The sequence below is a fragment of the Durio zibethinus genome, chromosome 1, assembly GCF_047325235.1.
Source record: "Durio zibethinus cultivar Kanyao isolate XHJ-2024 chromosome 1, ASM4732523v1, whole genome shotgun sequence".
Classification (NCBI taxonomy): Eukaryota; Viridiplantae; Streptophyta; class Magnoliopsida; order Malvales; family Malvaceae; genus Durio; species Durio zibethinus.
Genome location: NC_143162.1, coordinates 36,739,552 through 36,753,762, shown reverse-complemented (window position 1 = coordinate 36,753,762; position 14,211 = coordinate 36,739,552). Strand labels below are relative to the sequence as shown.

General features: G+C 36.9%; 3 protein-coding genes across 4 annotated transcripts; 2 read left to right on the top strand and 1 right to left on the bottom strand.

Moving 5' to 3' along the window:
- Positions 1 to 65: 65 nt before the first annotated feature.
- Positions 66 to 5,973, top strand: LOC111312716 (S-adenosyl-L-methionine-dependent methyltransferases superfamily protein). The gene is made up of 8 exons (XM_022913241.2): positions 66 to 1,633; positions 1,729 to 1,878; positions 2,571 to 2,841; positions 2,945 to 3,037; positions 3,941 to 4,115; positions 4,891 to 5,133; positions 5,269 to 5,463; positions 5,571 to 5,973. The coding sequence occupies exons 1-8, from the start codon at positions 773 to 775 to the stop codon at positions 5,767 to 5,769; spliced, it is 2,187 nt and encodes a 728-aa protein (XP_022768976.2). The 5' UTR covers positions 66 to 772; the 3' UTR covers positions 5,770 to 5,973.
- Positions 5,974 to 6,338: 365 nt separating this feature from the next.
- Positions 6,339 to 10,310, top strand: LOC111312714 (S-adenosyl-L-methionine-dependent tRNA 4-demethylwyosine synthase-like). 2 transcript variants are annotated; one of them, XM_089768365.1, is made up of 9 exons: positions 6,339 to 7,354; positions 7,478 to 7,593; positions 8,086 to 8,261; positions 8,355 to 8,402; positions 8,527 to 8,717; positions 8,811 to 8,897; positions 9,411 to 9,568; positions 9,659 to 9,869; positions 9,961 to 10,310. In XM_089768365.1, the coding sequence occupies exons 1-9, from the start codon at positions 7,022 to 7,024 to the stop codon at positions 10,099 to 10,101; spliced, it is 1,461 nt and encodes a 486-aa protein (XP_089624491.1). In that variant the 5' UTR covers positions 6,339 to 7,021; the 3' UTR covers positions 10,102 to 10,310. The 2 variants fall into 2 exon arrangements, with proteins under 2 accessions (XP_089624491.1, XP_089624490.1); XM_089768364.1 differs by lacking the exon at positions 8,355 to 8,402 and having other exon boundaries at positions 6,372 to 7,354.
- Positions 10,311 to 11,582: 1,272 nt separating this feature from the next.
- On the bottom strand, positions 11,583 to 14,144 carry LOC111312713 (uncharacterized). The gene is made up of 2 exons (XM_089768361.1): positions 13,025 to 14,144; positions 11,583 to 12,508 (listed from the first exon to the last, which is right to left on the bottom strand). Exon 1 carries the CDS (start codon positions 13,456 to 13,458, stop codon positions 13,057 to 13,059), a length of 402 nt encoding a protein of 133 aa, XP_089624487.1. The 5' UTR covers positions 13,459 to 14,144; the 3' UTR covers positions 11,583 to 12,508; positions 13,025 to 13,056.
- Positions 14,145 to 14,211: the final 67 nt, after the last annotated feature.

Genomic DNA, 14,211 nt, shown 5'->3' with positions numbered 1-14,211 from the left:
CTTGATTCTTGAGTCTTTGAACATTACAAAGTCCAAAACAACCCAAAAGAAAAAAAACCGAAAATAGAACAACTTGAATGTCAAAATTTGAAGACACAAGGGATAGCAAAGATGGGACATTTCCGTTGAAAGCGCCTAAGATATCTGCATCTTAGATGTGCCATTACTTTAAACCGAAGCCGGAAGCCCTTGGTCCTGTCTGGACAGCGTAATCTCAACAGTTTTTGAATATTTCCCATTTTCCTGTTTGTTTCTCTTTGTCCTCAAAGATTTTTAATGGTAGTATTCTTTTTCATCGCTATAAATTTGGAACTTTTAGTAATAGTAGTAGAAAAAATGCATCTACCCTCTTTTCAGGATAAAACTTTGAGTTCTTCGAGTAAGATAAATTAATTATAAATTTGGTGGGTGACACTGTTTCAGTTCTACCTAAAGCCGGTTCAATCTTTCTCATCTTTACCTTTGATTTAATTTCAAAATAGAACAAAAACTAAAACAGCTTTCTTTCCTTTTACCCGTTTTGCCAATCTGGGTACTCCAAAGTTTCACTTCTTTGAAAGCCATTATTGGAACCTTTTTCTCTTTCATTCTAAAGCTCCTAGTTTTTTCAAGCTCCAGTTAAGATCTGCATAGATCTTATTTCCTTAATTTAGGAAGTTGGGTTATTGTATTCCCATTTGAGTATATTAGCTTTCCTTGTTTAGTGTGCTGTTTTGTTTCTAAGTTGCTTACTTAAAAGAACATTATCGAGAGCTTTGAGAAACAGAAAGACATGGCTTTGGCTCGGTTTGGTCGCCAAGTTAAGCGCCCATATGGGGTTTGTGTGAAGATGTCAGCAGTGGCAATCATGGGTCTTTGTTTTATTTTTGTTTGGTCTATGTTCTCTACTCCTTCTACTTCTGTTACCGTTCAAAGGGAGAGCTTTGATGACATAGCTGAACCTGTAGCTTCAGGCACAAGGGTAAGCAAATCTAAGGGAAATGAATTAGAAAAGCATCGTTCAAGTGATCACAACAAGAAGGTTGAATCTGGTTTGAAGAAAAAAGATGAGAAAAAGATTAATGGGTCTTTGCCTTTACCTGCTCATGAACATAAATCTGGGAAAAAGAACGACAAACATGTGTCAAATAGGAAAAAGGAAAAATTAAAGTTACCTAGTGGTGTCTCAAAAGAGAAGCCAGAGCATCAGGAACAAGAGGAATCCCAGGGTGAAGAAGAAGAAAAGGAGAATGAAGATGAGGAAGTAGTAGTAGTGGATGGCAAGGAAGAAGGATTAGATGGTGAAGGAGAAGAAAATGGGGAGAGGGAAGGTGATGGTGATCTGGATGAATCAGTAGATCAAGAGACTCGGGAGAAGGTGGAAAATGAGAATGAAAGATTAAAAAATGAAGGTAAGAAGAGAAAGATCAAAGGTCCGGTTTTTGATCCAAAAGCACATTATAGTTGGAAATTATGTAGCACAAGGAGCAAGCATAATTATATGCCCTGCATTGATGTTGAAAGTGGCTTCACAAGGCTGCAGAGCTATAGGCATAGTGAGAGGAGTTGTCCCAAAGCCCCTCCAATGTGTCTTGTTCCCCTTCCCCATGATGGTTATGATTCTCCAGTGCGCTGGCCTGAGAGCAAGTTGAAGGTATATCGTGAGGTTTATTTGTTCCATGCTTTGATTTTGACTATATGCTGATGCATTTTGAATTCTGATATGGTGACAACATAATTGTTTTGCAGATATTGTACAAGAATGTGGCTCATCCAAAACTAGCTGCATACATGAAGAATCATAACTGGTTGATTGAATCTGGAGAGCATTTGATGTTTCCTCAGAACCAGTCTGAATTCCAGGGTGGAGTTGTTCACTACCTTGAATCCATTGAAGAGGTGACTTTCTTGTTGCATGATTTGAACCAAAGTTTATGGAACTTCTGCACCTTCTTAAGTTCCAGATTGCATAAATGATTCGAAATATTAGCTAATGGAGCATAAATTTACTGGACGAGATCCTTCTGTGTTTGTCATAATATAATAATCTGTTTATCAGATTCGAAGTAGGCTTTAGCTACCCCTTATTTGTGTTTCACATCTAACGTCTTGGCCAATTTGGTAACTGGTGAAGCTATGGTGAATGATCTCCATGACATAAGCTTTTGCTATCTGCTATCTTTTATTTGCATGAAGCTTAAAATATCTATGACGAATATTTTTGGGCTTCTTCTAAAACAAAATGTATTTTTAGTGCAAAACATAGCTTGTATAATACTATTGCATTGCACATTTATTTATACATGTTCGTAAGGGAAGTTGAACTTGTGACTGGTCGTTCAATGAATGTTTCATCTAGCTTTTTCTTCCTGGTTTAGTTTGGCCTAGTTTAAAATAGTTCTGCAATTAGCTTACTGAAAGAGAGATTTCTTAAGTTCCTACTGCCTAGAATGGACATCTTTTTACAGATTGGAATCATAATTTTCCTAGAAAACTAGAAAGTAAAAGCTACTATACTGGATGGTAATTGAACCTTTATGTTGTCATCCTTTCCTTGTTTAGCTTTTTTAAAATTTTAGCGGATTTCTTAGATGGTACCAGATATTGAATGGGGAAAGAACATACGTGCAGTGCTGGACGTTGGATGTGCAGATTCAAGCTTTGTGGCCTCTCTTCTTGATAAGGATGTATTAACATTATCATTGGGCTTGAAGGATGATTTGGTTGACCTAGCACAGGTTTCCCTTGAACGTGGTTTTGCTACAGTCGTTAGCCCTTTTGCAAGAAGAAGACTTCCTTTTCCTAGTGGAGTTTTTGATGCTATTCACTGTGGTGGGTGTACCATGCCCTGGCATTCCGATGGTAAGTAACCTTTTTCCATTTTGTTTTTTTCTTTTAAATTATGTTTCCTATTTAAAGTCTCATCAGTATTTATAAAATATCACTTTTTGTTTTTAAATTTCAGGGGGTAAGCTTCTACTAGAGATAAATAGGATTCTGAGGCCTGGTGGATACTTCATTTTGTCAACTAAACATGACAGCATTGAGGGGGAAGAAGGTTTGGTTTTATCTTTTTATTTTTAAGATTCATATGCTTGAATACAGAAATGATGTTGCCATGTGCCTTCCCTTGAAAATTATTCTGTCAATGCACCAATAAACAAAACAAAAATAAATTATCGTCTCTCATTTTTGCTGTTTTGATTTATTTGTTGAATTTAACTGATGTACATGTCCTAATTCTCTGTAAAGTTGTATATATATTGCTATCCATTATCGATCTAGTTTTGAGGCTGTGGTCAATATGAGACTGTTACTATGTTGCACAACACGAGGGATGCACCGGACGGTGTTCCTGGCATTAATCAACTCAAAAGGATTGTTCTCAGATGCAACTATGACCTATAATATTGGATGGATCAGTTTCTAATGAGCAAGAAAATATAAACAGATGATTTTGTTTGGATAAGCTAAATTTTCAATTGTTCTCAACTGTTCTCAACTGTTCTCAACTTATCAAATGATTATAAGCAGCCTATTCTAGCAATGCTACATTCAAGTTCCAATCTTCACAAAGTTGCTTATTAACTCTATCTCCTACTATCTGTGTCAATCCATGCAGCCTACATCTTGTTTTTCTTAACTCTGTCCACTATTTGATTTTACCATCTTGACATCTTTGTACAATTTATGGAATTTATCTAGTTTCCTCTGTTGGACTTCACTTGCTGTGTGGTAGAAACACTTGGCCAACTACATAGAATTTCTGTGAAACCTTCTGCTGTTTTATGGGTGATGTGTCTGCACTCTGCCAAGCTCAAAGTTTTTGCCCCTGGCCATGTATTTAATGTGCTTTCCTTTTTCTTATTTTGGGTGCAATGCTTTTTGCTTCTTTATCTACCTAAAGAACTGCTCTTTTATTCATGATGATATTCACGTTTAACACTTTTGTTTTCTCCAGCTATGAACACGTTGACTTCTTCCATCTGTTGGAATATTCTGGCTCATAAAACTGATGATGTCAGTGAAGTGGGTGTTAAGATATATCAGAAGCCTGAATCCAATGATATATATGAGTTGAGGAGGAGGAAAAATCCGCCTTTATGCAAGGAGCATGAAAATCCTGATGCTGCCTGGTAAGCTCAGATGCGCTTTCTTTACAAAGTGTACGATTTATCTTTCTGGTTTTAATGCTATGTAACTTCCTGCACTTGATTATACTCATCTAATATACCGTTTCAAACGTTTAAACATATAGGAAAAAAGGAATTTAATTTAATTTGCATAATACCTAGCATTAGGGATGGCAATCAAGCCCGTCCCCAACGGATTTCGGCCCGATCCAACTTTATAGGGTCAGGTTTTTTTTTAATTTCGGGTTTCGGGTCAGGGTCGGGTCGGGTAAAATTAGGTAACAATCGGGGTCGGGTCGGGTTCGGGTATGCCTAAAACCCAACCCTACCCGACCCAACATTATTAAAAAAATTATTTTTTAATTAATTAATTAATTATTTATATATATATATATATATTTATATAATGATATTTTTAAATATTTATATTTAAAAAATAATATTTTATTAATTTCGGGTCGGGTCGGGTTCGGGTATTAAAAAATTCGGGTCGAGTCGGGGTCGGGTTTGATAAAGCATAAAATCGGGTCGGGTTCGGGGCTAGCATTGCCCCTTGGTGCGCTGCTTATTGCCTGGTTCATGTGGCTAAAGTGAGATTCCCAATTTTAAGAATCATGTAGCAGCTTAAATTCCTAACCGCTTAAAATTAAGCATTAGTACTATTCATGGGTAAAGATAATCAAAATTAGTTTCCATGAAACAAAACCATGCTTAATCTTAACATAATGATTTAATGTGACCCTAATTTGCTTGGTGGCTGCAAAATTGTTCCTGATAGGTATGTCCCTATGAAGACTTGCTTGCATGCCATTCCATCTGCAATCGAACAACATGGCACCGAGTGGCCGGAGGAATGGCCTAAGAGGCTTGAAACATATCCTGATTGGTTGAATGACAAACAAAAAGCAATTGATGATGACAAGCACTGGAAAGATATTGTTGAGAAGTCCTATCTCACTGGAATGGGTATTGACTGGTCAACTATCAGGAATGTGATGGACATGAAAGCCATCTACGGAGGGTATGGCTACTGTACAATAAAACGCTTGTAATACAATTCCTCTTGAAATTTGCTTTTGCTGTAGGGTCCCAAAAAATTGCAAATACATAATAATGTACCAAGAAATGAAGTTGAAATGTTTCTGTTAAAATACAGATTTGCTGCTGCACTTTTACAACAGAAGATTTGGGTGATGAATGTTGTCCCGGTCCATGCACCAGATACACTTCCCTTCATCTTTGAACGTGGACTCGTTGGCATCTACCATGACTGGTGCGAGCCTTTTGGGACTTATCCAAGATCATATGACCTCTTACACGCTGATCATTTTTTCTCCAGGCTAAAGAACAGGCAAGTTACCATTGAATTTTATTACCATCTGCACTAGGACGGTAGGTTGTCTCGCCTGATTACTCTCATTGATTGATCATCACACCAATATATATGACCCTTTGCAGGTGCAAGCAGCCTGTTTCAATTGTTGTTGAGATGGATCGTATTCTACGTCCTGGTGGTTGGGTAATCGTGCGCGATAAGGTTGAGATACTTGATCCTCTAGAGGGAATTTTGGGAAGTTTACATTGGGAGATCAGATTGACTTATTCTCAGAACAAGGAGGGTATCATATGTGCTCAGAAAACTATATGGCGTCCTTGAGATCTCTTATCTATGTACATTCACAAATTTCATAACACCACGCATTTTCTCCTCTTTTTTCAGCAACATCATTCAGAAGTCTCCTTTTAATTTTCCCTTTTTGTTGTCCTGGATCGCTGATTATTCAAAATTTGCGAGATATCTGTAAATTAATCATCATTTTTTAACATTTGATCTTCTCAAAGTTCATGAGTTGTACTTCAATTTGTTGTCACTCTTAACATCCCTTACAGGGGGACATGGTGAGATCTAACTGGGGACACTGATTATTAGAAGGGTTGGCCCACAAAACTAATGGCAAAAATACTAAAAAAAATTTAGTTTTTTTAATATTTTAAATAATTTTTTATTCTTTTATTGTACTCTCTATTAAAATTTTATTTTTTTTAATTAAAATTGTAAAATATTATTTTTTTAAAGTAATCTCTTATTTGTTTAATGGATTTTTAATGCTAAAATAAAATTTTAATTAGATAAAAATAATATTTAAAAATAAAAGAATATATACTTAATTAACTCAACCGTGTCTGTTTTTAAGCCCGGAAATGTAACATACTGTTAACAATGGTCAAATAAGCCCAATAGATAGAATGTGATTTCAGCCCACGATCTCTTCATGTTCATGCCAAAGCTTACTACATCGCCGCCTTCTTCCTCCACTTCACCACCACGACGAGCGCCTCTACTCGCTCGCTTCTGCCAAAATCCATCAAAAACCCTGTAACCGAGTAAAGGGAAACAATAAATCCCCAGCATGTCCCCATCCTCACTCTCCACACGCCTCACCCTCCTGGCACTCCTCTCCGCCACCACTTTTTACTTCCTCTACAAATCCCGCCGCCGCCTAAAACCCCTTAAACAACTCCCTCTAAACCCTAACCCTAGAAAAGGCAAGCTTTTCTTCATCAGCCAAACAGGAACATCCAAAGCCCTAGCTCAACGCTTCTTCAACGTCCTCTCCTACAACAACATCCCTTTCGACCTCGTCGATCCCCAAAATTACGAGCCCGAGGACCTTCCTAAGGAATCCCTAATCCTTATCATTGCTTCCACGTGGGAAGATGGAAACCCTCCTCAAAACTCAAAATTTTTCGTCAATTGGCTCGCCGAAATCAGCACCGATTTTCGCGCCAGGAATTTGTTGCTTTCCAATTGTAAATTCGCCGTCTTTGGAGTCGGTAGCCGGGTTTAAGGAGAAACGTTTAATGCGGTGGCGAGGGATTTGGGAAGGAGGTTGAGAGGTTTGGGAGCGATGGAGATGGTGTCAATTGGGGAAGGTGACGTGGATGGAGGTGCATTGGAGAGTGCCTTTGAAGAGTGGAGTGAAATGGTAGTTGCTTTTTTGAAAGGGGGATTGGTGATGGAGAATGAGAATGGCATTGTTTATGAGAGTGAAGTTGAAAGCCGTGAAAGTGATAATGATGATGATGATGGAGGAGGAGGGGAAAACATTGTTGATCTTGAAGATATTGCAGGTAAAGGGCCGTCGCGAAAGAAGTCGGTTAATGTGGCTGAAACTAATCGGAAATTTGATGGGAAAAGAGAGATGGTGACACCAGTTATCAGAGCCAACTTGGAGAAACAGGTAACTTTCTTTAAATGGATATGAATCTTTTGTTGATCAAGACATTTCACTCTGGTGATTGCTTACTGTTGGTATCGCAGTTTATGGTCTAATTGACATCCTTTAACTGGTGGGAATTTACAGGGATATAAAATTATTGGTTCACATAGTGGTGTTAAAATCTGTAGATGGACCAAGTCGCAACTTAGAGGACGAGGAGGTTGCTACAAGCACTTCTTTTATGGAATAGAGAGTCATAGGTGATTGCAACTTTCTTGTGCACCTATTAAGCCTTTGTTGATTATTTAGTTGATTCTATTTTGAATGTTGTGCGATATGGCTTTACCTTTTTTTTGCATATTTGTTCCAGCTTTTAGGTTTAGTTACACTTTTCATCACAAAAATGTCGTACTATGGTGCTCCTTGATTTATACTATGAGGAGAATCCTGATATCATGTTTACACTTACAGAAAGATTATCATGTTACTATGTTCCTTTCACACCCTTAGCTAACTAAAAAAAAGGTTGGACACTAGGAAGCATGCATCATGATAGTCTATAATTGGCTGTTAGTTGCTCTTATGTACATTTGTCTATTGTGAGTTTGATCATTTTATGTAGTTTATTGAAGTGAAACCTCATATTATAATCTACTTAACTTACATTGTGCTAGGTGTTTTGTCCCTTCTATACTTCGTGGCTGCAGTTATAGACCTGCAATTGAAATTAGTTTAACTTCTGAATTTAACAGATGCATGGAGGCTACACCTAGTTTGGCATGTGCCAACAAATGTGTTTTCTGCTGGAGGCATCATACGAATCCTGTGGGAAAGAGTTGGCAGTGGAAGACAGACGATCCCTTAGAGATTGTCAATGCTGCCATAGACCTTCATAAAAAGATGATTAAGCAAATGAAAGGAGTTCCTGGTAATTGTCATATTTTAGTTCTAATTATACTTTCCTTTCAGGACTATGGGGTTTACTATAGCTGACATTTTCTTCTATTAAGTTCTGCCACAGACAATTTAGTCAATGCACCTCAAGTATGTCATAATCATCCAGTAACAGGTAATATTTGGCAGGATTAAAATGTCCCCAAAATTGTTTGTTACAAATTAGACTCTTAGACATACAGTTTAAACAAAGATCTTTCCATTGCTTTAACAGGTGAATTTTACTCATCCTACCACAGGTATTACTGAAGAGCGATTGACAGAAGGTCTATCCCCTCAGCACTGTGCCTTATCACTTGTTGGTGAACCAATTATGTATCCAGATATTAATGTGCTTGTGGATGAGCTGCACCGAAGGCGAATCTCTACATTTCTAGTTACTAATTCACAGTTCCCTGAAAAATTTGAAAATCTGAAGCCTGTAACCCAGGTCTGTTGGCTGTGAATTTATGTCAATGAAGCATAGATGTTAAATGAGTCTTCCGCTCTTGATTAACCTAGTCAATTTCTTTTACTCATGCAGTTATATGTGAGTGTAGATGCTGCAACAAAGGATAGCTTGAAGGCAATTGATAGGCCACTCTTTGGGGACTTCTGGGAAAGATTCATTGTAAGTATTTCATTCTTGAAAACTAAACAATTGAGATAAAACATTAAGGAAAGAAGTGTAACAGAAATTTCTTTAGACAAAAAGATATGATGGTTGGAGAAGAGGGATAATATAAAGTGGAAAGATGGCAGGCATCAAAATCCTTGAATCCAGAGACTAGCAGGCTACATGGGGAATGTGAAACTTCCTCTACAAACTTGAATTAGTGTTGATCTGAAAGCTATATAGCTGCCTTTACCATGCAATGGAGAACATATTGCAGATTTCTTGAATCCCAATTTAAGCACAGCTTTCTGTTTGCATTATTGTGAAATGCTATTTACATAACAGCCATGTTAAAAGCCCCTAACATGAAACAAATAATTTTTTTAACTTCTGTAAGAATGAACTGCTTCTTCATCTTTATGACAGCTTATACTGCGTAGAACTTCACATATTCCTCAGCATTTTTTAGGGCTTTTCTTTGGGTGGCCTGAAGTTCTTATTTTCTTATTGGTAACATCTGTTGTTCAGGATTCCTTGAAAGCTCTCAAGGAGAAACACCAACGAACTGTATATCGCTTGACACTTGTGAAAGGATGGAATACAGAAGATGTAGATGCATATTCTAAACTCTTTAGCATTGGGAATCCTGATTTTGTTGAAATCAAAGGCGTTACATACTGTGGATCGTAAGTCTATTGGACTTACTGTTATTATTAGTATGATTTTTATCTGCAACATCGCCTGCCCTTGCTCAATCATGTTGATCTTTTTCACAGTTCTGCCACATCAAAGTTGACAATGGAAAATGTGCCATGGCATTCTGATGTGAAGGCTTTCTCAGAGGCGTTGGCTCTGAAAAGTGGAGGGGAGTATGACGTTGCATGTGAACATGCACACTCATGCTGTGTCCTCCTGGCAAAAACAGAAAAGTTCAAGGTCAATGGCAAATGGCACACATGGATAGACTACGAAAATTTTCATGACCTGGTTAGTAACAGCATCAATTTCACTGTTTGGAGTGTCTCTGGTCTATAAAAATTTTTTCTTTTAAACCTTTTGTTTTTTGTCAATGGTGCAGGCGGCTTCAGGAAGACCTTTCGACAGTGAGGATTATATGGCTCTCACTCCATCCTGGGCTGTCTATGGAGCTGAGGAAGGTGGATTTGATCCTGATTATTCTCGGTACAGGAAGGAGCGACATCACAAGTCAAAAAACTGAGCAATTGGTAGATTTGTATTGGTATTAATAAATATATCCATTTTATTAGCAAACATGGGGTTATCATTTTCTTTGCATTTAAATAATTTTGCTTTAGTTGGCTATACATGGGGGTAAAAGCTCTGATTCAAATGATAATTTTCTGCCTGTAGCTTTGTTGTATTCATTTTCTCTGAAAACAATTTTGACTTCAAGCGTTTTACTGAAAAGGTCACGTAAGTGTAGAGTTGGCAGCTCAGTTCGTAACTGACGGGTTTCGATCCGATCTAATATCATAAGATCGATTTTTTTTAATCGGATTTCAAATTGAATCAAATATTATTAAAGAAAAGTCGGGTTCGAGCTTCAGGTGAGTTTGACTTTATTTGATATTATATAAAAATTATTTTTTAATTTTAAATATATTTTTATATTTTATATTTTAAAAAATAATATTTTATTAATTTCATGTCAAATCAAGTACAGTTTATATAATATCGTATAGTGTTAGGTTTGGATATAAAAAAAATAAAAAAAATTTCAGATCGAATTCAAATTTTATGATTATAAAATTAAATCAAATTTAAGAGAACAAAAATTTGTCATGATTCGAATTCGTTGTCAATCCTATATAAGTGGCTCAATTGTCTTTTTTTTTTTTTTCAATACCATTCCATTTGCATTTTGTTCAGTATACTTTATCTTCCAATGTTGCCAAATTCAATTTACTTCTGTAAATCGACAATTCGACCAAACATAATTAAAAGCCAAGTTTGGTCTTGCGGTTTCTGGCCTAGTGTAACCAGTTGACATCGAAAGAATATCATTTTCAAAAGATGTCGGGGCCGTGTAGAATCAGCTTCTTACACGCTGGATGGTATTAAGCAGCAAGACAATCACCATAAGCTCAAAGAACAAAACCTATAAATTTATTGACTTTGAGAGATGTGTCATTCCCTACTCGGACATGTCCCCATCAATTATAGATTAGTTGTTGTTTAAACGTAATGGTCTGTTCCTTTTGTTTGACTTCACCGTACGTTTTGTCTCCCACTACTAACTTATATACGGCTAATTTCCATTTTTAATGATATTTTAGATAAAAGACGACTGCAGATTACAGTGTATCAAAAGTAACTTAATTTTTAACAGGTTGAATCCGGGAATTTTTACTTTCTAAATGAACTCTTACATTCTCTTATGTCCCGAAGTTGTGACTTCTTAGAAAAAAAGAAATAATAAATAGAAAAGGAAAGAATACGACCTGTCCGTTTTCAACAATGTATCAAAAACTTTTTTTTTCTTTTCACATGTCTCTGCGATTGACATGTTATTAAAGATTTACAAGAATCAGATTGGCCATTGTGGCCCTTAAATTGTTAAATCAAAATCATTCAAAGCGTGTGTCTGGATGACAGCAAGATTTGTGTTGGAGTAGGACAAACTCAGGCCTGCGCCCGACAGCAACATCTCCTCAATTCTCAACACTGGCTCACAATAAATAAAGAAAGAAGAAAGAAAAACTGAGGACATTTTTTATTGCAAAATTTCACAGTTACACTGACATTCTTGCATGAAAAGTGAAACGCAGTAATTCCAAAAACAATTACAAACTGCCCTTTTAGTGCCAGCTTAAGTGATTTAAGCAAGGATTGTCCTTCAAAATTTTGCTTTAGAATAATTGGGTGAGAGATTCTTTGCGGCGTGCAAACTTCTACCCAATCAAACAGTAGCTTGGCTTGAGATTTTCAGGTGGGGTAATTTGAATCAAACAACTTGTCAAAGCTACGCAGCGAACAGATACGGGAGGGTCCCATGGGCAAGGGCGCGTTCAGCAACTCGTGGACTGAGTGTGGCAAGTGGCAAAAGCTCACGACTTCTTCGTCTGCTACCTTTCTATCTTACAATTAAGTAGACAAGTGAAAGAGTAATCCAAACGTGTTCCTATAAAAGGACATCTGTAATACGGTCTACTCTCTCTCTTTCTTCCTGCGAAGATCTTTACCAAAGCTCACTATCTCTCCGTCTCCCTTTCTTACTGTTGCTTCCTCTTCCTCCATTTTGACCTGGTCCATAACTAGAATCTTAAAAAACACCAACTCCACGCGCCAGTATATAACTTGGGGATCACTTGCAGCTCAAGTTTTTTCGTGGTAAAGAACCCATCAGAATCAGAGATTGCCCATTGGGTTACTGAGGCGGCTGGAGGCTGTTTTGTTGATAGCTAGAGCGTGACATCACGTGCTAGAGTGGAAATGAGTTGGCAGCAGTTCTAGTTTTTTTCTTGTCAAGAGCAATTATAACTCAGCGTCTGTTCCTTACAAGGCAGAGCTGGCAGTGGCACCAGCAAAACACATCCACTCAGTTTTTCAATCTGGTTTTCACTTTTCACTTGCCCCTCATTCATTGTCACCAAGCATTAAATTTCCTACATAATTGAGTAAAATAATCAAAAACCCTGGTCTTGCTGGAAGTTTCTTCATCCAACATGCAGCTAGCTAGATTTTCTTTTCCTTTCTTATCTTTTTGTTTGTTATTAAAACAATGACAAAGGAACAAATACAGTCAACTAATAATAATCATAAAGAAACAGTATAACATGAAAAATATGTATAGTGATACCGACTCTAATTTGGTTTAATTTTTAAGCGATGGCAAATATCTTTGCTACTTTTTAATTTTTGTTTGTTTATAGAGAAAATAGATGGGGATAAGGAAGATGGTCAAGTCCAATTACTGCAATTAAGAAAAGAAAAGCAAAAGCAAGGCCCTTTGTGTTATGCTTTTCTGTGTTTACATTTGAAACAGAGACTGATAAAGCAACAAATTTGATGAAACCTGGAAGCTTCATCTTAATCTTTATCAACATGAAAAGCAGAATCATTTTAATCTTCTGTTCCTGGAGCTACCATATATGTATTGAAGAAGAAAAAAAAGGGTTTACCAGATTTTATAAAGGCAAATTAAAGCAATTTTTTAGCTGCTCTTTCTGGGTTTGCTTTTTCTTCTTGTTCTCCTTCTTGGAGGCTCCCTTGGCGTCACTGATTGTCCCCCTCCTTTCTTTATGCCCGATGATGTTTCTGCCTTTGCTTGTGGCTTTTGCTCTTGTTGCTCTTCTTCTTCTACTTGATCCTCAATAATTTTTACTTTCTTTGACTCGCTCTCAATAACTTCAGCTGCTTCCTCTTCTTTTCTCTCTTCAGCTTCAATTTCAGTTTTCTCAACAATCTTTCGAGGTCTTCCTCTCTTTCTAGGAGTCTGAGCCTGAGGCTGAGATTCTTTTTGTCGTGTGTGTTGGTGAACCTCTTCTCTTGCTGATGAAGCCTCAGCTATGGCTACTGAAAGTTCCTTGGTTTTTTGAGGCTTCTTCTTACCCATCAATCTTTCCTATCAATAAGCTTTTATTCAACAACCAATACACAGTTACCATAAACCCAAAGAAACCATCAAAATCAAATCTCCAATTTTTTTTTCTTCTATGTTTTCAGCTCTTTTACCCTTCTGTATATTGAAATTGAATCCAAAAATTCATTCAAACATGTCCCCTGGTATATTTTTTATACAAGACCCTAAGGCAAATGGACCAATATCCAGATTCTGGAATCCCCATTAATACAATCTCTACCCTTCTAGTGTTTCTTTTCCTTCTCTCTCCTCTTATTTTATTCTATATATCTATGACCCCAAACCAATAATAGTAACAAAGCTCAAAACCTTAAAAATCCATTAAAATTCCCTTTCATTTTCTTTGTCTATCAAACCCCATCCATGCCTATATATCCTATTCTTTTGCAGCAGAAGAAAAGACAAACAGGAGGAAATGAAATGAGGTGGAAAGGTTTCCTATTTCATTCACCCTCCAAAATTTCCTGTTTATTTTGTTAAACACAAAAAGTCCAAAACTAGGAAAATGAAGAAGTGGCTAAACACTAACCATGGTTAAACACATAGGTTTGTGCCTTTCTTGTGTGGACAAACAACAGGGCACATAATCAGATTAGTTTGATTTTTCCTAGGTAGAAATAAAGAGCCCTAAGGAAAGTGACAGCCACATCCTTGAAAGGGATAATGATTTTCATTTCATGTTGGTATCTTCTTATTATTCAAGCAAGTCTCATAAATATTAGTTAG